We start from the raw sequence: 25,344 nt of genomic DNA, 5'->3' as shown, positions 1-25,344 counted from the left end.
TAAAATATAAAGATATTAAATAAAGGAGTTAGAGTAATAAGTTCAAATATCCACCTCCACAGGTGAGAGATTTTCTAAGAAAGAACAGAACAGAATTTCTCAGAAGTAAGAAAAAAACATAATCCTTGGATTTAAAAAGGCCCAGGGAAAAAGCACTATTATATTTAAAAATTAATCCACACTGGACACATGAAAAGTTTAGAAACTCAATGATAAAATAAAAGTTTTACTATAATCTCCAAGAAATATAAAACAGGTTTCCTATTAGAAAAAAAGAAAAGAAGGAAGAAAGAAAAAAAAGAAAAGCAGCCTTTTCATCACCAATGAATAGAAGCAAACAGACTAGAGCAAATTCCAAGTCCAGAGGAAAATTACTTTTAATTTACAAATTTTAAAACCAGATCATCCAAATTTTAGGGCTACAAACTTTTCAGAATTCAAGAACTCATAAAAATATACCAACCACATAGTCTCTCTGAAATTTTGGTTTTGGTTTTATTTTGTGGTGCAAGAGACTGAACACATACCCTCACTCAGCTGTACTCCCAGACATGTGAGAATTTCTAGAGGATGAATTCAATAAGACAAATTTGATCCAAAAGTAAAGAGTGAAATAAAAGAAACAATAGAGCTCTACAGCTTCCAGTTTTGAGGAAATAATATTACTCAGAATTAACTACTCATAAAATGTAGTAATTAGTTTCACATACTGGGCAACAGGCAGCACAGAACATAATGTCCATGAGAAACTAAACAAACGAGGTGAATCCTACCTGCCATACTCCAGACTTTCTACCTAAAGGCAATTTCCAAACTGCAGCCTTGGGTAGGGAATATAAACACTGCCTTACAGTTGGGAAGAAAGAATGGCACAGGTTTGGAGAAGTCAGATGACCAAAATTGTTGGAGAAGACTTCCAAAGAGAAGAAGTTTTGTTTGTTTGTTTGTGGTAGTGGGGATAAAACCATTGAGCTACATCCCCAGTCCTTTTTAGTTTTTATTTTGAGAGAGGGTCTTACTAAGTTACTGAGGATCTCGCTAAATTCCAGAGACTGGCCCTGAACCCGAGATCCTCTTGTCTCAATCTCCTGAGTTGCTCCAATTACAGGCATGAGACACCATGTCTGGCAGAGAAGGGAGTTATATAAAGATTTTTTTTGAAATATGAATTTCAGTTCCTTTAAATCTTTGAATAGAAAAAGCACAAGGCTGGACAAAAACAATTTTAAAGAAAATAATTACAAACAACTTATGATGAAAGAACAATTAGGGAGAACCATAAAGCAAATAATTCCCAGAGTTCACTTGAGATCAATATTCATTTGAATCTCCTCTTGAAAAAAACCTTTAAAAAAAATACACATATACATATATATGAACCCAGACATGGTAGTTCATGCCTATAATTCCAGCAGCTCAAGAGGCTGAGGCAGGAGGATCCCAGTTCAAACAAAAGCCTCAGCAATTTAGGGAGGACCTAAGCAACTTAGAGAGACCCTGTCTCAAAAAAAAAAAAAAAAGTGGGGCTGGGGATGTGCCTCTGGATTCAACCCCTGGTACCCACCCCCAAAAAAGTGAAGAAATCTCAGTGACTATACAGACCCTCCAGAGGACAAAAGCTTATAATTAATCAGGGGTTAAATTAGAACACAAAGTCTATTTTAGATCTGCCCTAAGAGATTAAAAACAAGCCTAAAAGGTAATTTGTCTATCAACAAATCCAACCCTCTTTAAAGGAATACAACAAAAACCAACACCAAAACAGTGTATAAAATTCAAATATTCAAATTTCAATCAAAAAATCCAATATCTGTAATGAGAATGTCATTGGATGAAATTAATAGCAGGTTGAAGGTCTGGGGTTGTGGCTCAGTGTTAGAGCACTTTCCTACCATGTATGCAGCACTGGTATCGATTCTCAGTACCACATATAAATAAATGGTTAAATAAAGGTCCATAAACAAGTATAAAAAAGTTTTTAAAAAAGCAGGTGGGAAACTACACAAGAAGCAGATCACTGGTTGTGAAAGCTATTGGAAAACCAAACTAATGGATAAAATAAAACTAAAAATGGGAGCTGGGGATGTGGCTCAGTGGTAGAGCACACGCCTTGTATGTGTGAGGCGCTGGGTTCAATTCTCAGCACCAAATAAAGATAAATAAAGGTATTGTGTCCATCTACAACCAAAAAAATATTAAAAAAATAAAAGTAAAAATGAAAAAGGCCTAGTGACTTGTGGGATAATACAAAATATGAGTAACTATTGAGACAGAAAAAAAAATTGAAGAAAGGAAATATCCCAAAATTGCCCAAATATTATAAAAACTATGAATCCAAAGAAGATGCTTGGTAAATGCCAAAAATAATAACATACTCATTCAAAAAACACAAGAAAAGAGCCAAGTGTGATGGCGCATACCTGTCAACCCAGCAGCTCAGGAGGCTGAGACAGGAGGATGGAGAGTTCAAAGCTAGCCTCAGCAACAGCAAGGCGCTAAGCCAACTCAGTGAGACCCTGTCTCTACATAAAATACAAAATAGGGCCGGGGATGTGGCTCAGTAGTTGACTGCCCCCGAGTTCCATCTGTGGTACCACAAAACAAAACCTCAAGAAAGGTACATCCCAACCAAATTGTTGAAAAACCAGTGATAAAGATAAAAATCTTAAAAGTAACCAGAGGTTGGGAAGAGGCATTTTATATATAAATGAACAATGATAAAAAGAACACAGGCTTAAACTGGGCACACTGGTGCATGTCTGTAATCCCAGCAGCTTGGGAGACTGCTGAGGCTGGAGGATCACAAATTTAAAGCCAGCCTCAGCAATGTAGTGAAGCCCTAAGCAACTCTGAGAGATCTAGTCTCAAAATAAAAAGGATGGGGATGTGCTTCAATTATTAAGCGCACCCCAAGTTCAATCCCTGTTACGAAAAAAAAGAACACATACTTAAAAATTAGAAACCACAAAAGCCAGAACTCAAAAAAAAAAACCAAGTGAAAAAAATGAAACCACAGTCTGTTTTTCAAAGAAAGAACCCATCAAATTGATAAGCCTCTAGGCAGGCTGATTAAAGAAAAAAGGAAAAAATCCACTTATTATCAATATAAGGAATAACATCTAACATGTGTCAAAGACATTGAAACCATAATGGAATAGTGTAACTTTTGTCAATAAATTTAAGGTTGTTCTTAGAGTTTACTCAAACTGCTTCCAGAAGAAAATAGAAACTCTGAATAATAACTATCAAAGAGGAGCTGGGGTTGTGGCTCAGCGGTAGAGTGCTCACCTAGCACGTGTGAAACCCTGGATTCAATCCTCAGCACCACATAATAAACAAACAAACAAACCAACAAATACATAAATAAAGGTATTGTGTCCAACTACAACTAAAAAATGTTTTTTAAAGAATTAAAATATATATATAACTACTAAAGAAACTGAGTTCATAATTTAAATTCTTGCCAAAAAGAAAATTCTAGGTCCAATGGCTTCATGATATACTCTATCAAACATCAAAGGAAGAAAAAACACCAATCCTATATAAATTCTTTTAAGAAAATACAAGAAAAGGAAACATTTTCTAAGTTAATATTAGTCTTTTTTTAAATTTATTTTTTAGTTATACATGACAGTAGAATACATTTTGACATATCATACATACATGGAGTATATCTTCCCATTTGTGTGGTTGTTCATGATGTGGTGTTCCACTGGTTGTGTATTCACATAAGAAGAATATAGGAAAGGGGCTGCAGGTGTGGCTCAGTGGTAGAGCACTTGCCTAGCACGTGTGAGGCACTGGGTTTGATCCTCAGCACCACATAAAAATAAATAAAGGTCTTGTGTCCACCTACAACTAAAACAGTATACACACACACACACACACACACACACACAGAGGAAAGTAATGTCTGATTCCTTCTTTCTTATTCCCATCCCCTTCGTTCCCTTCATTCCCCTTTGTCTAATCCAGTGAACTTCTATTCTCTTCCCACTGATTGTGATTTAGCAACTACATATCAGAGAGAACATTTGGCCTTTGGTTTTTTGGGTGTGGTTTACTTCACTTAACTTGATAGTCTCCAGTTCCATCCACAAATGCCATAATTTCATGTGGTAAGCCATTCTTATAGACCGTGGCCGCCATTAGAAGATGGCGCCGGCTTCCGCTGTGGCCTGTGATAAACAACTCCTTTTATGGAGAGTTGGCGCGAAATCCCTTACCACCCTATGAGAGAGCTCCACGTGGCGGCTTAGGATTGGGATGCGGGAGGCTTTATTAAGCTGTGCTTGGGTGTGTCGCGAGCGGGCGCTAGAAGATGATACATGACTCAAGGCCTGAATAAACTACTGAAAGAAGAATCCTGTGTCGTGTTTTCCCTTGCCGGCGAGGGGTCGCGACAATTTCATTCTTCTTTATGGCTAAGTAATATTTCGTCACATATATGTACCACATTTCTTTATCCATTCCTGTTGAAGGGCATATCGGTTGGTTCCATAGCTTGGCTACTATGAATTGAGCTGCTATAAACATTGATATGGCTGCCTCACTGTAGTATGCTGATTTTAAGTTGTTTGAGTATATACCAAGGAGTAGGATAAATGGGTCAAATGGTGGTTCCATTCCAAGTTTTCTGAGAAGTCTCCCTACTGCTTACCAGAGTAATTTCACCAATTTGCAGTCCCATCAGCAATGTATGAGTATACCTTCTTCCCCACATCCTCGCCAACATTTATTGTTCCTTGTATTTTTGGTAATTGCCATTCTGACTGGAATAAGATGAAATCTCAGTGTTGTTTTAATTTGTATTTCTCTAATTAGTAGAGATGTTGAACATTTTTTTCATAATTTGTTGACCAATCATTTCTTCTGTGAAGTGTCTGTTCAGTTCCTTTGCCAATTTATTGATTGGGTTATTTGCTTTTTTAGTGTTAAGATTTTTGAGTGGGCTGGGGTTGTGGCTCAGCAATAGAGGGCTCACCTAGCATGTGCGAAGCCCCGAGTTCGATCCTCAGCACAACATAAAAATAAATTAAAGGTATTGTGTCCAACTACAACTAAATAAACAAAATATTTAAAAAAAGATTTCTGAGTTATTTATATATCCTAGAGATTAATGCTCTATCTGAAGTGCAGGTGACAAAAGATTTTCTTCCATTCTGTGGGCTCTCTCTTCACATTCTTGATTGTTTCCTTTGTTGTGAAGAAGCTTTTTAGGTTGATACCATCCATTTCTTGATTCTTGATTTTACTTCTTACACTTTAGGAGTTTTGTTGAGAAATCTGGTTCCTAAGACAACATGATGGAGATTTGAGCCTACTTTTTCTTTTAGTAGGCACAGGTTTCTGGTCTAATGCCTATGTCCTTGATCCACTTTGAGTTGAGCTAACATTATTTTTTTTAAAGTCTTTCTTTTATTTATTTACTTTTATATGGTGCTGAGGATCAAAGCCAGTGCCTCACACATGTTAGGCAAACCCTCTACCACTGAGCCACAACCCCAGCCCCAGCTAACATCATTCTTAATGATGAAAACCTGAAACTTAACTTTTTAACTCAGTTCACATACAAAACTTAATTCAAAACAGAAATGTAAAGCCTAAAATTATAACACTTACAGAAGGAAACATAGAAAGTCTTAGTAACCTTAAGTTTGGCAAAAACTTAAGATACAACTCAAAAAGCACAAAATATAAAAGAATTAGACCTCATAAAAAATTTTAAATGTATGATCACCAAAGGACACTGCTAAGGAAAATAAGGCAGTACTTCTGTATGTAATCTATATATAACAATATAAATATATTTTCTAAATTATTTTATTTATAATAACTAAAAACTAGAATAGGTAACATCCATATCTAGCAATAAAAAGTTAATACTGAAAAATGACAGACATGACTAAATCTCAAAAATATTATGGGAAGGAAAAGAAGCCATCAGAAGAGTCCATATGAAATGCACAATAAATATAATCTATTATGACAGAGCAGATTGGTGGTTTTATGGGAGGTCAGACCGCTGAAAGTTGGGGAGGAAGGCTGACCTGGATGAGGTATATAAGAATTTTCTGGCATGATAAAAATGTTCTTTACCTCCATTTTGGTGGTGAGTTTATGGGCATTTGAATTTGTCAAAATATGTATATATCATAAAATGGCTGCATTATATACACACACAACACACACACACAATGAAGTTGCTTTTTTAAAAAATAACCTAGCCAGGCATAGTGGCACACAGATGTAATCCTAGTGGCTCTGGAGGCTGAGGCCGTAGAACTGCAAGTTAAAAGCCAACCTCAGCAATTTAGCAAGGCCCTAGGCAATTTACCAAGACCCTGTCTCCAAAAAAAAAAAAAAGAAAAGAAAAAGAAAAAAAAGGTTGGGAATACAACTCAGTGGTTAAATGCCCCTGAGTTGAGTTCAATTTCTGGTACCAAAAATAATTTAAAAAAAAAAAAAAAATTAAAATAACCTACAAAACTAGTAATCAGAACAGCACTGGAGCAGGAAGAACATGCAACCAAAACTCAAGATCTAATCATGATAAAATTCTCAAACTAGGAACAGAAAGCAACTTCTTTAACCAAAAAAGATTAACAGCAAAACATACAACTAACACACTTAGTGATAAAAGACTAAATATTTCCCTACACAGAACTACCTATGTCTAACCTTGCTGTGTAATTATGCCCACACTTCAGAGGAATACTCAGGGGTATGTAGCAGTATTCAACTATATTTTGCTGATAAATCTGCCTTCTTATTCCCTGTTATGACCATTTAATCTCTTCCTTTCCAGTTTCTTCAAATCTCTTACACCACTATCCCTAGTGTACTCTAAACCTGTAATTTCATCTCATATTTTATTTTTCATAAAGTAAGTCAATAATACAAACTCATCTTCCTGCCATCAAATCAATCAAAAAGGTAGAGGCCTTTATCCTGGCCACCACTTAAGAGAGGCCAAGTTACCTGTACAACTCAAAACTCAATCAGAATATGAAACATAACAGGTCTTGACCTAGAAACTCAAGGCAACTGATTCTTTTCCACAATTCCTACAATCAAAAGACACATACAACCTCTAAAATATGGCAAAAAATGATAATAAAAAGAGAGATAATTAATTCCCAAACTTTGAGTCCTCGTTTTTTCAGAATGATTTTTGCCATTAAAAAACAACAATTACAATAGCAAGTACATTTGGTTTCTGGTCAACAAATGTATTATATAAGAAAAGCATACATACAGATGCAATTTGCACAGCATCTGTTTCTTACCTGCTGGTGGCGAGTGCTGGGAAAGGTGTACTGGACAGAGTGGGGAGGATAACGACTTTGTTCTGTGCTGAATGCTCCTTGGTTGGGAGGATAACCTGAACTTGACATTATCAGTAAAGGAGTCCTCACTGGGCTGTGAGATCAAGTCCAACAAACAATCATGTTTCTAGGAAACCACCTGAACAGGATGAGAAAAAAGAGAATTCATAAGAACTAAAATACTATGCAAAATGTAACTATAGCTATATAAATAAAACCACAATTAGCAGTAAAGTTTTCACTCATGTATTCACTTCATAGAAGTTGTTGAGGTAGGATAAACATTAATGGGTCTTTTCATTTACACTCTAAAATATTCTTTTAATATATGACTAATGATATAATTAGGTATATAAAGTAAAAAAAAAAAAAGTACATAAAATTTTAGCATGAGGTAATGGGGATATAGCTCAGTAATAAGATACAGTATCTGCTTAGTAGGCATTAGGCCCTAGGCCCCCTTCTTTCCCCCAAAAATCCTAGCATTAGACATGGCACACAGTAGCCATGTCTTTCTATAAATAAGAAACATATATATTATAAAGACAAAAATATATGATTCTAAATTTGGGAGTTGTTAAAAAAAAAAAAAGTCAACTGTAAAGAGGGCTAGGTATATGGCTCAAGTAGTAGCGCGCTCACCTGGCATGCGTGGGGCACTGGGTTCGATCCTCAGCACCACATAAAAACAAAATATTGTGTCCATCTAAAGCTAAAAAGTAAATATTTTAAAAAAAGAATCCAAGAATATTTATAAATATTTGTGCAAAGAAAATATTGTCTTTATTAAATAATCACAGGTAGGCCCCAAAATAATAGCATAAGAGGACAATGAGGATGGGCAAGTTTTCAAGAAAGAATAAAGTCTATCAACTCAAGGAAAGCAACTGCCAATACTTGTGAGAATCAGAATTTTGGGGGCTGGGGATGTGGCTCAAGCGGTAACGCGCTCATTTGGCATGCACAGGGCGCTGGGTTTGATCCTCAGCACCACATAAAAAATAAAGATGTTGTGTCCACCAAAAACTGAAAAATAAATATTAAAAAAAATCTTTTTTTTTTTTTTAAAGAGAGAAAAGAAAGAATTTTGGAACACCTTGTATTGTCACTATGAGCTTGACAGCATCTGAACATTTAAAGATTTTTCCTATGAGACTGACTAGTGGTGAAATTAAGAAGTGTGAGGTTTTTATATAACAAAACGTGTCAATATTTGAAATATCTGCATAATTCACATTTTATTCTCCAAGTGACTAATACAGATTGTTACAACATTTTACATGAATGATTTATCTAAAACATGAAGCTAACCAATAAATTTTCATACAGTACATTTTAAAAATGTAAATCATTGGGCTGGATTTGTAGCTCAGTGACAGAGAACTTGCCTAGCAGGTCTGATCCAGCACCACATAAAAATAAGTAAAGATATTGTGTCCATCTACAACATATACATACATATACACACACACATATAATAAACCTACTGATATGGTTTCAGATTCTATACGAGAATCAACCTTTAAAAAATTACCACTTGACTGGTTTTGATGGGAAATCAAAGAACATCCTCAATTATATAAAAAGAGTTGTTAAAATACCCCTCCATTTTTCAACTGTATATCTATGGGGTTAGGTTTTCTTTATAAAGTTTAATCAAAACAGCATATTGCAAGATATTGAATGTAGAAATAGATGGGAGAATCAAGCTATCTTCTAAAGTAAAAATATAAAACACCACCACTCTTCTTAACAATTTTTTTTAAATAGTTGTTCAACAAAAAGATGTCATGTAATGGGTAGTGCTCAATATACATTGGTGCTAAGGATCGAAAATGGTAAGTACCACTGAGCTACGCCCTCAGCCCTATATAGTTTTTAAATAAATATCTTTAAATTTTCACTTTAGTCTTATTTGATAAACAGCATATATAACTCATATAAGCAAAGGAACTTCATAATCCTAAATAATTTACTCCTCGACGCTTATGATACAGAAAAGAAATTAAGGACACTAAAATCCTCAAAGTAATTTCTGATCTAAATTCTTTTAAAAGACCAGGTAATGTACAATACTTTCAACCTAAGAAAGATCCTAACCACAATCCCCCACGCATAAATGGTAAAATTGAAAGCTTCAACTTACATCAAACTATAGTGATACACACATACCCATGTTTACAGCAGCTCAATTCACAATAGCCCAACTATGGAACCAAGGTAGATGACTATCAGTGGATGAATGGATAAAGAAAATGTGGTATATATACACAATGGAGTTTTATTCAACCATAAAGGAAAATGAAACTATGTCATTGTTGGAAGATGGATGGAATTAGAGACCATTATATTAGGTGAAATAAGCCATATTCAGGTCAAGGATCCTACGTTCTTTTGAATATGGAAGCTAGACAGGAAAAAAAGGAAAAGCATGGGGGCTGAGGTTGTGGCTCAGCAGTAGAGCATTCGCCTAGCACGTGTGAGGCCCTGGGTTCGATCCTTCTTGCCAACTAAAAATAAATAAATGAAGGTATTGTGCCCAACTACAACTAAAAAATAAATATTAAAAAAAAAAAGGAAAAGCATGGTAGTGGGGCAGGGATCTCAAGAAAATCAAAGGGAGATCAATAAAGGAAAGGGATGAAGGGGTGGAAAGCAGGGAAGGAGGGGGGAAGTGCTGGAGAGTGGTAATAGCCAAATTATATCTTGTGCACATAAGAACAGGGAACAGGGGGCTGGGGTTGTGGCTTGGCGGTAGAATGCTCGCCCAGCACATGTGAAGCCCTGGGTTCAATCCTCAACACCACATAAAAACAAATAAATAAAGGTATTGTGCCCAACTACAACTAAAAAATAAATGTTGGAAAAAAAACAAAAAGAATAGCTAACAGGGGGCTGGGGTTGTGGCTCAATGGTAGAGTGCTTGCCTAGAATATGTGAGGCCCTGAGTTCAATCCTCAGCACCATATAATGATAAATAAAGGTATTGAGTCCATCTACAACTAAAAAATATTTAAAAAAAAAAGAATAGGTAACAGGGCTGGGGTTGTGGCTCGGCAATAGAGTGCTCGCCTAGCACATGCGAGGTGTTGGGTTCAATCCTCAGCACAACATAAAAACAAATAAAATAAAGGTATTGTGTCCAACTGCAACTAAAAAAAGAAATTTTAAAAAAATATGTAACAACAAATTCTATCATTATGTACAACTATAATGTACCAATTTTTAAAAAGTGGGGTAAAAAAATAGAAACATTTTAAGAAAGCAAACTACAAACCAGAAAATAACTTCAATGGAAAAGCTCTGCCATATATATATATATATATATATATATATATATATATATACACACACACACACACATATATATATTTACATATGTTTATATATATGTTTATATATATATATATATAGAGAGAGAGAGAGAGAGAGATACAGACATAGATACTGATATATCTTACAAATGGCAAAATTTCATTACAACCTATATATGTATTTTTTTTTTTTACAAATCACTAAAAAAATAACAAAGTTGTAGGAACATTGGATTAGCAAAGGAAATAATGCTGTTAAGTAACCATAAATAATCATAAAAAAGCAAAAAAAATCACTTTTCCCAAAAACTTAGCAATATATAAAAAAATACAATAATGTACATTAATAATGTAAATTAATGTATGTATTAATAATGTATATTTAAAAATGTATAATAATGCCAAGTGTTGAAGAAAGTTTTAGAAAATAGGCATTTTTTTTTTCACTTTCCTAGTTCATATATAAATTGGTACAAATTTGCTCTCTGAATAATGGCAATTTATGGGCTGGGGCTGTGGTTCAATGGTAGAGCACCTACCTGCCTTGCATATGTGAGGCATTGGGTTCAATCCTCAACACCACATAAAAATAAATAAAGATTTTTTAAAAAAAAATAATAATAATGGCAATTTATACCACATTACTTGAAAATATGCTTTTCTAGGAATTGTCTTAAATATATATACAAAATACAAGCTTAAGAAAATTATGCTTTCAAACAAAAATTTAAGCAGGGTATGGTGGCTCACATCTGTAGCCTCAATTACTCAAAAGAATGAAGCAGGTAGAATACTTGCACCCAGGAGTTGGAGGTCAATCTGGGCATCATAGTGAGACCCTATCTCTCAAAAACAAAAAATAAAAAACATTTAGCCAATAGGCAAAGGCCATATAAATGAGAACATTTTGATTTTTTTTTTTTTTTTTTTAAAAAGCATGCTGGGGCTGGGGTTGTAGCTCAGTGGTAGAGCACTTGCCTAGCACGTATAAGGCATTGGGTTAAATCCTCAGGATCACACAAAATTAAACAAATAAAGGTATTGTGTCCATTTAAAATTAAAAATATAAAAAACATGCTATGTATAGCATTATCATTTAATTTTTCACATCTGTCATATCTTCACAGAATTGTAACATTCAAGACAAAAATGTCATTTATGTACACACATTTATTGAGGCATATACTACTACGTACCACTGTTCTAAACTGGCATACACATACATCATATATATGTGTGTGTGTGTGAACACAATACCTTTATTTATTTTTTTTATGTGGTACCAGGGATCAAACCCAGTGCCTCACGCATGCTAGGCAAGCGCTCTACCACTGAGCCACAATCCCAGCCCTAAACTGGCAAGATATGCTATCTTATTGTGAGGAGACATAGGCAATAAACAAATAATCATAAAATAATAGGATAAAATGTTATAAATAAAACAAGGCAATAGGCAGACAGAAGGGCAAAAACGGAGGAAGGGATGAGGGGGTAGGGTGAGCATAGAAGTCCAATCTCAGCTCTGATGTGCTCTGGTTTCTTCAAACAGTCCTAATCTACACCTCTTGTTCCAGTGCAGTTATTCTCCATTTCATTCTCAAAATTGTCCCAGGTTGATTATTAAATTATATTCTAAGACAACCTTTGCACTTAAGTTCAAAAGACGAGAATGAAACTATCCTAGAAAAGATGGGATTTTGCAGGTTTTCTAGAAACTGGCATTCTCGCTCACTCTAAACATTAATCCTTTTTCCATCTTTAGGCTATAAACATTTGTTCTGGAATTCTTGTTTCATCTTTTTAAAGACTGTTTCCCAAATTATTAAAATATTATGCCTTCTCTTATACTTCTGATATTATATAGCAGTTACAATGCATAAAGTTACCTGCTTCGAAGTAGATAAACTTCAAAAAAAAAAAAAAAAAAGGTAGGAATTTACCAAATAGTAACATGTTAGAAATACAGGAAAAACATTACTATGACTTTCAATATACATACAATAAAAGCATAAATATGTGTATCATATACATCCACTTCAGGATAATAGTTACATCGAAAGAAGAAAGGAGAGGGGCTGGGGTTGTGACTCAGTGGCAGAGCCCTTGCCCAGCATGTGTGAGATACTGGGTTAAATTCTCAGCACCTCATATAAATAAATAAAACAAAGGTCCATTGAAAACCAAAAAAAAAATTTTTTAATTAAAAAAAAAAAAGGACAGAGAACAATGGAGGGAAGGGGACAGTTGTAGATGTCCTGTCCTCCACCTACAACACTTTCTTAAAATAAAAAAATGATGGGAATATAACAATATTAAATTTTCTTGAATATAGTTAGTAGGTAGGTGAACATTTGTTACACAAGTCTCTGCACATTTTTATAGGACTGAAATAATAAATAACAAAAATCATCTTTATTATGAAGAAGGATATTCCCACTCATCCACAACTTCAGACTCATGAATTTGATTCGCCTTTTCCTATGCCATGTCATACTTTTAAAATTACAATAGCATTATGAGGTTTTTATATCTAGATTGGCAAGTTTCCCCGCACTATGCTTTGTTGTTGCTTCTACTTTCAAAGCCTGAATCACCTTTCACAACTAGTACATTTACTCTTTCACACAAGTATCAGGGTCACACTGTCAGGTCCCATAAAATACTGAATGAAAATACTGAATTCATAGTCTGACTACATGGAGAAAAATCTTTATACTATTGAGTACTTCTACCCTAAAATGATTTATATGGTTATGTTCTATGATGGCAAATAAAATGTGTGCATATAATTAAGATAGAATATTATATGTGATAGAAAAATGTGTGTGGAATATACGTATAAATACTATTGATTACATGTCAAATTTTTATATGCAAATACATGCATTCGTATATATTAGGATAAGAATTATCTATATAACCAGGCACGGCGGCACATGCCTGTAATCCCAGTGGCTCGGGAGGCTGAGGCAGGAGGATCACAAATTCAAAAAACCAGCCTCAGCAAAAGTGAGGCACTAAGCAACTCAGTGAGACCCTGCCCCTAAATAAAATTCAAAATTGGGCTGGGGATGTGGCTCAGTGGCCAAGTGCCCCTGAATTCAATCCCAGGTACCTCCCCCGCTGCAAAAAAAAAAATTATATATAATGAGAATGAAAATTATATATAATGTCTTTAATATTTTGTGATCCTTAATAAACTTTTAATTTTGTTTCCACCATTTCAAAGAATTTGGAAAGAGAGCAAATTCAGGGGAAAAAAATTCAGCAAGCCAATCTGATCAACTGCCCCATTTTAATCAAGTATTTACCCAGTTAGGTTTTTAAAATAAAATGCATTAAAAATAAAATTATAGTGGCATATGCCTGTAATCCCAGCAACCTGGGAAGCTGAGGTAGGAGGATCACAAGTTCAAGGACAGCCTGGGCACATTAGCAAGACCTTGTCTCAAAATAAAAAGTAAAAAGGACTGGGGGTGTAGCTCAGTGGTTAGAATGCTTTCCTAGCACACAGAAGACCCTGCTTTTTTTTTTTTTTGGTAGTTGTAGATGGACAGAATGTCTTTATTTTATTTGTTTATTCTTATGTGGTGCTGAAGATTGAAACCAGTGCCCCACGCATGCTAGGCAAGCGGTCTACCTACCACTGAGCCACAGCCCCAGTCCTGGATTCAATTCTTAAAACCACAAAAATAAAAGTTTTCTAGATAAATGACATTGAATCTAAGTTGAAAACAAAACTTGAAGAACTTTTATTTAAAATTTTATCTTATACAATGTGATAATGACTATCATAATTAAATATATCATCCTTACTATTTATTTCATTTTTCTTTAGAGAATGTGAGAAGACTGACTATCAATTCCCTTGGCCTATCTCCCACTTACTTCCTTCAAGGTCCAAGGCATGGAAGTCAGCAAATGTGAGGGTCAGGAGGTTTTGCAATTACCCATACAACACTGATTTTACAGATGAGATATCTAAAGACCAGAAAGATTCAGTAATTCCTCCAATATCAGTTGTCAGTGGCAAAAAAAAGGGAGGCGGGGAAGAAGGTAGTGTTCTCTGCAATGCTTTGCAGCTTTCTCAACAAGTAGTGAATCACATTGAGGAATTGAGGTGTTTGGTGGGACCATACATTAATACCACCTGGGTGTTTCCCCTCATATATATACCTGCACCTCCTTCAGGTGAATAGTGGAAAGCCAACATTTATTTGGCTTTTCTTTTGGGATTTGCTGTTGTATTGGGGAAAGAGGGTATTTATGGTTTTTTTAAAATAATTTTTTGGAAATAAATATTACATGCATGACTTAAGACTTTTTAAATGTATTAGAAAAAAACAAAGTAAAACATTGCCTTACCTCTTGTCCTTTAACTAATACTGTCCTCCCAGCAAGTAACCAAAATTAGTTTCTAGAGTATCCTTTAGAAACATTCTACATATGCAGGAGCATGTACATGCACACACATTTTTCTCTTACATAAATCGTAGCATAGTAGATATAGTAGATATATACTGTTCCATAATCTTTCTTTTATTACTTAATATATCTTGGCAATTATCTCATGACATAAATACTTGGTTTTTCCTGTTACTACAGATTATTTCATTATATGACTGTTCATGCATATTTTGTAAAAGTTTTCCAAAGTAATTCTGAAAAATGCAACTCAAGACATCCCAAGTACATAAAGCTATAAATGGAATGAAGAGGCAAAAGAAAAGATCTTAGACCAGGGTCATCTAATTTTTTATTAACAGTGATATATATATATATGTGTGTGTGTGTGTGTGTGTGTGTGTGTGTGTGTGTGTGTGTGTGTGTGTGTGTGTATGGAATCCATGTATTATGAATTTAGGGAGATTCTAATTTTCAGCAATAGTGAGTCTAGACTCAACACCTGCCCTCAATGGCACTCAAATATGAGGTGATTTGTCCATTTTTCACTTTGTTAAAACCTTTGTTCATGTCCTAAGTTTTGTCAAGTTTAACCTAATATCTCAAAAATAAAATAAAGTCAAGCTTACTTAAAAGTTCTATCAGGGGGCTGAGGGTATAGCTCAGTTGGTAGAGTGCTGCTTGTCTAGCATGCATAAGGCCCTGGGTTCAATCCCCAGCACCATACTAAATAAGTAAATAAATAAATATTCTATCGGTCCAACACAGGAGGCAACTATACAATAACAAAATAAGATTTGCCCCTACTGGCATAAAAATTTATGGGTCACAGCAGGTCCTTCCTGTCCTCATATGAACTGCAGTCAGGAGACCACTATAGCCTGCTTCCTCAAAACCTATCCCTAAAACACAGCAAGTGTTCAGATCCTTTTGTTTTCTAAGTAGCACTCTTCTCAGAAATCTTACAAAGAAGCCGAAAGTATAAAAAATACAAAGGAAAAATATACCGATTCACTGAGAATCTTTTCAGGCTCCCCTTCCCGTAGCTCCCTGTCCTTTCCTCCACCCCTAAAATTCCAATCCTGGGTCACCAAGATACTTCTACAGAACACTTTACAGTTTGAAACCAACTGAAATAAAATAACCCAATTTAAACTTAGAGCTAAATGGGGAAGGGAACTGCCTTAAGTGGCAGTGTCAAATTATAAATTCAGTCCTTGGCACCAAAACTCATTAACTTAGGGTTACATGCTTGACAAATGAAATGTAAAACTTCTGTGACTTGTCTAAGAAACCAGGTCAAGGTTTTATGAACAATTGCCTCATACCATAAACACCAACATACATAATCATGTTTTAGGATGGGAATAAAAAATGAGGTGTCATTGCTATAAGTGACAAGAGTACATTATATCTGAATTCTACAGATAATCCCAGAACTAACCTCTGTCTTGCAAACAGACATAAAATATGGCAAAATGAAATTGGTCTGTTTAAATTACTGCTTGAATCTTCCCATATTAAACAAACACACACATCTACTCAACAGGAAACATAGCTTGCAAAAACAAAATTTCAAACACAATCTTCCAAAAATAAAAAGCTAATCCTCCTCTCACCAGGAACTCCTGGCTTTTGGCCTACAATCTTTGCATAACCAAAATGTACTTGGATAAGCTTTCAAGGTGGCCTAAGCTATCTCGGAAAAAAAGCTAAAAATATACTTCACTGTGGCAAGACTGCAGATGAGCAAAGATGAATCCACCAAGGGTCACAATAGAGGTGAAGCCCACATTTCACCAAAGGAGAAAAAGGAGCCTATAAAATATGCAATTCAATTTTAACTGACCAAGTAATAAAACCTGTACATAAAAGTACAGGAAAGGATAATGACACTGTGGATGGTAAAATTTTTACTAAACTGAAGCAAATTAGGTTTCACTAATTCCCACAAAGCAGCCCAGATCTAGCAGTCCAACTCCACGAGCATATTATACAGGGAAAAGCTAAGAAGAACCAATTATCTAGGTATCCCAACCAGCTGAAACCCTTCTGGGGATGAATTCAAGAAACTTTTTTTTTTTTTTTAAGTTGTAGATGGACACAACACCTTTATATTATTTATTTATTTTTATGTCGTTATGTGGTGCTAAGGATCAAATCCGGTGCCTCATACATGAGAGGTAGTGCTCTACCACTGAACTACAATACCACTCTGAAAGTCAACCTCTTGAGTCTCAGTTCAGCCTCCAGAAGAGGAGAAACTAGAAATCACCTAAAGGAATTCTGTAATTTTGTACAAGATCACAGTGGTGCTGACTGGGAATAAATTTTCTCCTATAAAGTAAAGCAAAGCATTCTTCTCATTGGCTGGGTGATGAGGGGGATGTCCCGAGGGAAGGCCAAGGTATTTTATTTGTAGCCTCTTATGACATCTTTCTTAGAAGTCAGGCAGATAAACAGGAGCTAGCAAAAAAAAAAAAAAAAAAAAAAATGGGGGGGCACGATGGAGGTGGTTTACTGGGCATTGAACCCAGGTGAACTTCTCTACCACAACTTCTGCCATCCTACATCTAGCTGCAAAAACAGAAACAGAACAAAACAACAACAACAAAAAAAAACTAACTAGATTTCCTACTTCAATACTCTCAACTCAAAAAAAGCACAGTATTCTTTATAACATATTACCACCAAGCTATATCCCCAGCTCTTTTTATTTTTTATTTTGAGACAGGGCATTGCTACATTGCTGAGGCTGGCCTCAAATTTGCCTCCAGCTTCAGCCTCCTGAGTTGCTGGGATTATGGGCATGAGTCACTGTACCCAGCAGAAAAAAAATCCTTTTAAGTTAAATACCCTAACCCTAACAAACTATGATACTGAAAGAAAAACTTTAATTATGTTCTTACATAATTATTTGATCCATTTATGAGTATGTGCCTTATCCAAAATTATCATGTCTTGAATTAAAAAAAAAAAAAAGCATGTTGCTTCCCCCCCTACATAAAATGAGAAAGGAAAACTTTCCCAAGACAGTAGTGCTAGATAACCACTCAACTGAGAACTGTGGTATAGGTGCACTATATTGAATAAGCTGACTTGAAACAGTAGATATGGAAAACACTCCTTCCTTCAACTACAAAAACAAATACATTTCAAAGCCAAATGAAAGACCACTTGCCAAATCTCTCCTGAACTAACACAAAAAAGAACAGTGTATTGAGATCAGAAAAATATTTAATTTATAGATGCTGGGCCTGAGTCAACAGATACAGTATCTAAGGAAAATTATGGTTACCATGTATTGAAATTTTGTTCTATACAAGGGAACATACTAAGATTGTGTGTATAAACTCACCTAAAAGTCTGATTCCATTATTCTAAGGCTACAGAGAAAGGCTAAATTCTCCAAGCTAATTTTTTTGTATAAAATTCAGAAACAGATACCCTTTTTTTCTTTTTTTGGGGGTGGGGGGGATGATGCTAGGAATTGCCTCATATGCTATGCAAGTGTTCTACCACTGAGCTACATTCCTACCCACCCTTTTTTAAAGCTTTTTTTTTTTTTAAATATTTTTTTAGATGTTGATGGACCTTTATTTTATTCATTTATTTATATGTGGTGTCGAGAACACATGCTGCGCAAGTGCTCTACCACTGAGCCACAACTCCAACCCTTTTTTAAGCTTTTTAATATGGTCTCAACCTGTGATCCTCCTGTCTTAGCCTGAGTAACTGGGATTACAGGCCTACACCACAGCACCCTGCTAGAGACAGGATCTTAAAAGATTATGTTATTTGCCTCACCTTTTACCCACTAACAAAGACTTCTAAAGGCTACTAAACAAAACAAGACTAATGAACAGGCTTCATTTCTAAGGTATATACCAAAATAAAGTAGGAAAAATACATTTGACTTTATAAGATTTGATTCTATGGGGAGCAGACAAAACATGTCACAGATACCTGTGAGGGTAGCAGCTAACAGTGCTTGGCTCGCAGTACACTCCAACAGCAAGTCCCATTCCCTCTTCTTTCCACACAGACCCTAAGCCTCCCAACTTCACCACAACTTCTGCCATCCTTACTTCTAGCTGCAAAAACAGAAACAGAACAAAACAAACAAACAAAAAAACTAACTAGATTTACTATTTCAATACTCTCAACTCAAAAAAAGCCCAGTATTCTTTATAACATATATACACTTTATAATATATACAATACACACACACACACACACACACACACACATATTGTTGATGGACTTCCAGTATTCTTTTTAAACCATAAATCAGAACATGTCACTCTTCTGCATAAGACTCCCCAAGGGCTTCTTGCGCACTACAATAAAATCCAAGCAACTTTAGGTGACCTGCAAGGCCCAACTTAATTTGGTCTGTTTACTCTCCCAATTGCTCACTAAGCTAGGCAACTTGTGGTTCCTTTCAGTTTCTCTACCAAGCAGCCAAGCCCTTCCTAGCCTGAGGCCTTTGTCCTCCTTTACACTCCCCTGGAATGCTGGCCCAGGCTCATTCATGTGGCTGGCTCCTCCTTAAACTTAGGACCATGGTTCAAATGTCATCTCCCAGAAGAACCTTTCCCATCACCCTACAGGGTAAACTCCTACCAGTTACTATTACATCCCCCTTTTGGGTCCTTTATGTCATAATCTAAAATGGAAAACTGTATTTGATTATATTTTGTCTTCCCCCACTAGAATATAAATTCCCTTGATTCCCTACCATATTTGTTGAAACAATACATGTATAGGGCTTATTTGAAACAAAGTTTGAAATTTTACCAAGGGACAAAAATTTATTTTAACACAAGGTAAAAAGGACACAAAGATATCAAGTTTACCAAACTTAACCTACAATTTCAGTATCCTCTATCAATAGTCAGTATTCTCAGTAAAAACCTCAAAAAATTTCTTTTTGAACTTCACAGAATGATTATAAAGTTCATCCAAAAGAATACACAGCCCAGAACTGTCAAAGTCTGAAAAAAGCAGAGTAATGAACCAGTGACTAACACTACCAGGAATGGAATAATAAAACAATAGTAATTTAAAGAGTATTGTAATAAAGGTGAGCTCAAGAAAAAATAAAGACAAATTAGAAACACTTCCAGCTGGGCATGGTGGTGCATGCCTGTAATCCCAGCAACTCAGGAGGGTGAGACAGGAGGATAGAAAGTTTGTAGGCCAGCCTCAGCAATTTACAGAGGCCCTAAACAACTTATCAAGACCCTATTTCAAAATAAAAAATAAAAAGGGCTGGGGATGTGACTCAGTGGTAAAATGCCTCTGGGTTCAATCCCCAGTACAAGGGGGAAAAAAAAAGTTGTCTTCTCTCTCAGTTCTCTTTCCTATAGCAACCAACATTACGGTGTATCCTTTCAGTATATCCTATGATTACAAGAAAATACACATAAATTATTTTTCCTCTTTAAAACATTACAACAGTAGTCTATTATAAATAACATTGCTCACTTTGCTTTTCTAGTTTGATAGATGAGTGAATATCTTAAATTCACCCATTCAGTGAAACCCAGAAGACTAATAATAAAAACTGCTAACAATTTTCTAAACTTTATTTTTTTGTGTGGTGCTGAGGATCGAACCCAGTGCCTTACACATGCTAGGTAAAGTGCTCTTCCATTGAACCACAACCCCAGCCCTGCTAACAATTTTTTGAGTACATGAATACCATTTTTTAGCTACTAGCTTCATGCTAATTACATTATCTCAATTTTCAAACGAGCAAAGTAAGGAAGTAAATAATGTGCCCAAGGTCACACAGCAACACTGGTAACCTAGCTAGTGTTGGCTATCTAACTGTATAACACTACAAAAGAATAGCTGGGAGGCAGGAGATATGCATACATATAAAAAGAGTAAATATCTTAATATGTAAAGAACTCTTCAATCTGGAAAAAAAAGCCAATAACCAAAATTTAAAAATGACCACAGAACAGGGCTGAGATTGTGGGTCAGCGGTACAGCGCTCACCTAGCATGTACAAGGCCCTGGGTTCAATCCTCAGCACCACATAAAAATAAATAAAATATATGTGTTGTGTCCAACTACAACAACAACCACAAAAAAAGAAAAATATCTGAAAAAAAATAACCACAGAACAAAAGCAGGAAATTTAGGAAAGAAATATAACTCCCCATAATAAAAATGTTCAACTTCAATAGGATTGATAAAAGGCCAAGCAGGATCACAGTTTTTCATATATTGTCAAAAAGTTTAAGCTCACACAAGTACACAAAATATATATGTGTATGTAAATAAACATATATAAACAAAAAGTAATCATTGTTTACCCATTTTTTTTGACCAAAGAAATATAGTGGCCAGAAATTGATTAAACAAATTATTATATTTTCATACAGTGGAAGTGGGATACTAAGTAACTGTTAATCAAAGAGGTAGCTTTAAACAAACTTGAAACAGTAGTAGACAAAAGAATACCAATATATTATGACCCATAATACAGAACAGTATATACACAGAGGAAAAAATCTGGAAGAACACGCAACAAATAGCAGATTACATCTAGGAAGTGGTACTGGTACTTTGAATTTTTTTTATATAATCCTATACTGTACTTCCAGAATATATTATTTAAAACAAAAAAAGACAAAGATTTTTAAATAACTTCTTCCTCATGCATTAAATGGCTTATGTGAAGGGCTAGGGCTGTAGCTCAGTGGCAGAGTACTTAGCTAGCATGTGTGAGGCACTGGGTTCTATCCTTAGCACCACATAAAAAAACTAACAAATAAAGGCATATTGTCTATCTACAACTATAATTTTTTTTTAAAAAATGGCTTGTGTGAATACAAAAAGTCACTTTTGCTTCCCCCTCCTCCAGGGTGTATACTCCTTTGTCTGGTACGTTTGCACTGTACCCGTTTTAGATCATAACTCCTAGACAGCACAAGTTTTGATTCCATTCCAAATATTTCCAAATAATGTAAGAGTTACTGTGATTCAAAAATGAATTAAAAGAACTCAATAAAAAGTAGTGCAAAGTTATTACTTAAAACATGCATTTTCAAAATTATATAATCTAGGACTGGGATTGTGTGGCTCAGTGGTAGAGTGCTTGCCCAGCATGCGTGAGGAACTGGGTTCAATCCCCAGTGTTGAGAGCCAGGGCCAGGTCAAGATGGTGCCTGGCATTTTGCCAGAAGGGGCGGCTCCAGCTGCCTCGGGTGCCCACTTCTTTTGAGTTCTAGCGGAGTTTCCATTGAGCTCCCATTGAGTTCTCGCGGAGTTCCGGTGGAGTTCACGTGGGTTGGGGAATAAAGTTCGTTCTTGCTTGAATCTACAAGTGGCTCGGGATCTCTCGGTTATTTGTGCCCAGCCAGACTGCGGCACCCCAGCACAACATAAAAAACTAAATAAACAAAATAAAGGTATTGTGTCTATCTACAACTAAAAATATTTTTTAAATTATATAATTTTTAAAAATTATATAAGTTTAGAAAAAATCTATATGCTATTGCCAAGGGAAATGAACTGCCTATTCAAATCTGAACTGTGTATGACAACAAAAATGTCAACAAGAATGACAGTTAAACAAAAGTAAGGGAGAACTGGATTAGACAAAGGGAAGGGAGGGGAGAGGGAATAGGAAGGACAGTAGTATTAATCAGCATAACTTTCTTAACCTTGTATTTGAATAAATGACCAGATTACTCTACATCATGTGCATCCACAAGAATAGGATCCTAATTAGAATAAGTGATACTCCATGTATGTATAACATACCAAAATACTTTCTACTGTTATGCCTATGTAAAAAGAACAAATAAAATAATTTAAAAAATAAAAAGCACAGGGGCTGGGATTGTGGCTCAGTGGTAGAGCGCTCGCCTAGCACGGGCGGGACCCAAGTTCAATCCTCAGCACCACATAAAAATAAAGGCATTGTGTTGTGTGTCCATCTACACCTAAAAAATAAATAAATATTTTGTAAATAAATAAATAAAAAATAAAAAGCACAGGAGAAGGAGCAAGCTATAACTAAAGGTGACCCTCATAACAAATCTAAAAGTCAAACCAGGGGTTGTGGAGTATGCCTATAATCAGGAAGCTGAGGCAGGATTATTTGAGCCCAGAAGATCAAAACCAGCCTGTGCAACATTGTGAAATCTCATCTCTTATAAAAAGAAAACTATCACCGCCATCATCATCATCATCATCGGACTCAAAATTTTGCAGGAAAAAAATGTAACCTTAATATATCCTGATCTCAGCCGGTGGCACATGCTTGTAATCCCAGCAGCTCAGGAGGCTGAGACAGGAGGATGGAGAGTTCAAAGCCAGCCTCAGCAACAGCAAGGAGTTAAGCAACTCAATGAGACTCTTTCAGACTCCACTGTCTCTAAATAAAACAGTAGGGCTGGGGCTCAGTGGTTGAGTGCCCCTGAGTTCAATCCCCACCCCCAAAACATATATACACATACTATACACACATACATATACTACACACACACACACACACGCATATACACACATATATTTATATTTAAAATATCTCCTGATTTCATACAGTTTGTGTATGATAAAGCAAAAACAAAATACAAAAGATCCAAATTTTATTCCTCAAGTAGACATTGTAAAGGGGGGAGAAAAAACAAAATAATTTTGTAATCTTGACTTTTTCTTCTTCTTTTGCTCCTGACTAATCTACTTAAGGATGTGGGTTTTGATGTAAAACTACTAGGCATTACTATTCTTTCAAAAGAATCCCCAAATTCTATCACAATCCTATCAACCAGCCATTCCAAATTCACAAATTTTTCCCCCGCACTGAAACTACTCCAAAATTTCCTGCATATGTAAAGCTAAAACATTCTTGCATTCTAATATTATCTATGTGGTCTCTGAGATGATCCAATCCCATGTTTACTTTCTCTTCCTCCCCAAAAATCTCAGTGAAGTGACAAAAATATTTTTTAAAGAAATACTTGGGGGCTGGGGATGTGGCTCAAGCGGTAACGCGCGAGCACGAGGCAATGGGTTCGATCCTCAGCACCACATAAAATAAAATAAAGGTGTCCACCGAAAACTGAAAAATATTTTTAAAAATTCTTAAAAAAAATACATGGTTAATTAGCTAACTATGAACATGTTATTTCCCTGACACTGGTGAAATTTCTACCTGTACCTCAATTTCTGAAAACTACTCAACATCAAATTGCCATACATATATCAGACATTTACTACAACAACCACACTAACCCTAGCTACTAGGCTCTTTTCTATGCACTTAACAAATATTTACCACTCCTGAATGCAGGGTATTACTCTAGGAATTTTAAAACTAAATCAGATACACATGTGCCTATAAAGAGCTTATGGTCTAGTAGAGACTACTTGTCATGTACATTACAACAGAGCAAAGGTAAAGCATTAAGAATTTTGATAACACCAGGTGCAGTGGTGCATGCCTGTAACCCCAGCAACTAGGGAGGCTGAGGCAGGAGAATCACCAAGTTAGAGGTCAGCCTCAGCAATTTATCAAGGCCCTAAGCAACTTAGCAAGACCCTGACTCAAAATATAAAATAAGGGGGCTAGGGTTGTAGCTCAGTGGTAGAGCACTTGCCTAGCTCATGGAGGCACTGGGTTTGATCTTCAGCACCACATAAAAATAAAGGTATTGTGTCCATCTACAACTAAAATTTTTTGAAATGTTTTTATATATACATATACATATAAAATAAAAAGGTATGGGGATGTGGCTCAGTGGTTAAGCCCCCATTTAATCTCCAGCCCCGCCCCCACAAAAAAAAAAAGTTACAAAGACTTTAGAGGGAGTGCGAAGGAGACTTACTGATTGAAATGATATGTGATCAAACCCTTGAAAAATAGGCAAAACTGAACATGTAGTGGAGTCTGAAAGAGTGTGATAGAAAAGAGCACTCCAGAAAAGAGCACAGGGGGCTGGGGATGTGGCTCAAGGGGGCTGGGGATGTGGCTCAAGCGGTAGCGCGCTCGCCTGCCATGCGTGCGGCCCGGGTTCGATTCTCAGCACCACATACAAACAAAGATGTTGTGTCCACCAAAAACTAAAAAATAAATATTAAAAAAAAAAAAAAGAAAGCAGACACACAGCTGCATGCTACCACTGAAAAAAAAAAAAAAAAAAGAGCACAGTACAGGAAAAACCAAACTTTGGGGCGGGGGCGGGGGGGGGCGTGGATACTAGAGATTGAAACCAAAGGTACTTAACCACTCAGATACATTCCCAGCCCTTTCTTTTTTTTTTTTTTTTTTTTT

The 25,344-nt window shown here is 35.7% G+C and overlaps 1 protein-coding gene across 21 annotated transcripts in view; it reads right to left on the bottom strand.

Moving 5' to 3' along the window:
* The window catches only part of Ncor1 (nuclear receptor corepressor 1), a 141,086-nt gene extending 122,051 nt beyond the window's left edge, over positions 1 to 19,035 (bottom strand). For 19 of the 21 annotated variants that reach the window (XM_048785910.1, XM_048785920.1, XM_048785935.1 and 16 more), the window contains exon 1: positions 7,290 to 7,467. In XM_048785910.1, the coding sequence (XP_048641867.1) occupies positions 7,290 to 7,397 (108 nt within the window). In that variant the 5' untranslated portion in view covers positions 7,398 to 7,467. Of the gene's footprint in view, positions 1 to 7,289; positions 7,468 to 19,012 lie in introns of those variants that run through there. The other 2 variants (XM_015506815.2, XM_015506813.2) reach the window with 1 other exon arrangement.
* Between the last annotated feature and the right edge of the window lie 6,309 nt (positions 19,036 to 25,344).

Source organism: Marmota marmota, unplaced genomic scaffold (genome assembly GCF_001458135.2).
Source record: "Marmota marmota marmota unplaced genomic scaffold, marMar, whole genome shotgun sequence".
NCBI classification, from domain to species: Eukaryota; Metazoa; Chordata; class Mammalia; order Rodentia; family Sciuridae; genus Marmota; species Marmota marmota.
Note: the sequence above shows the minus strand (reverse complement) of the source record. Positions and strands in the feature narration are given on the sequence as shown.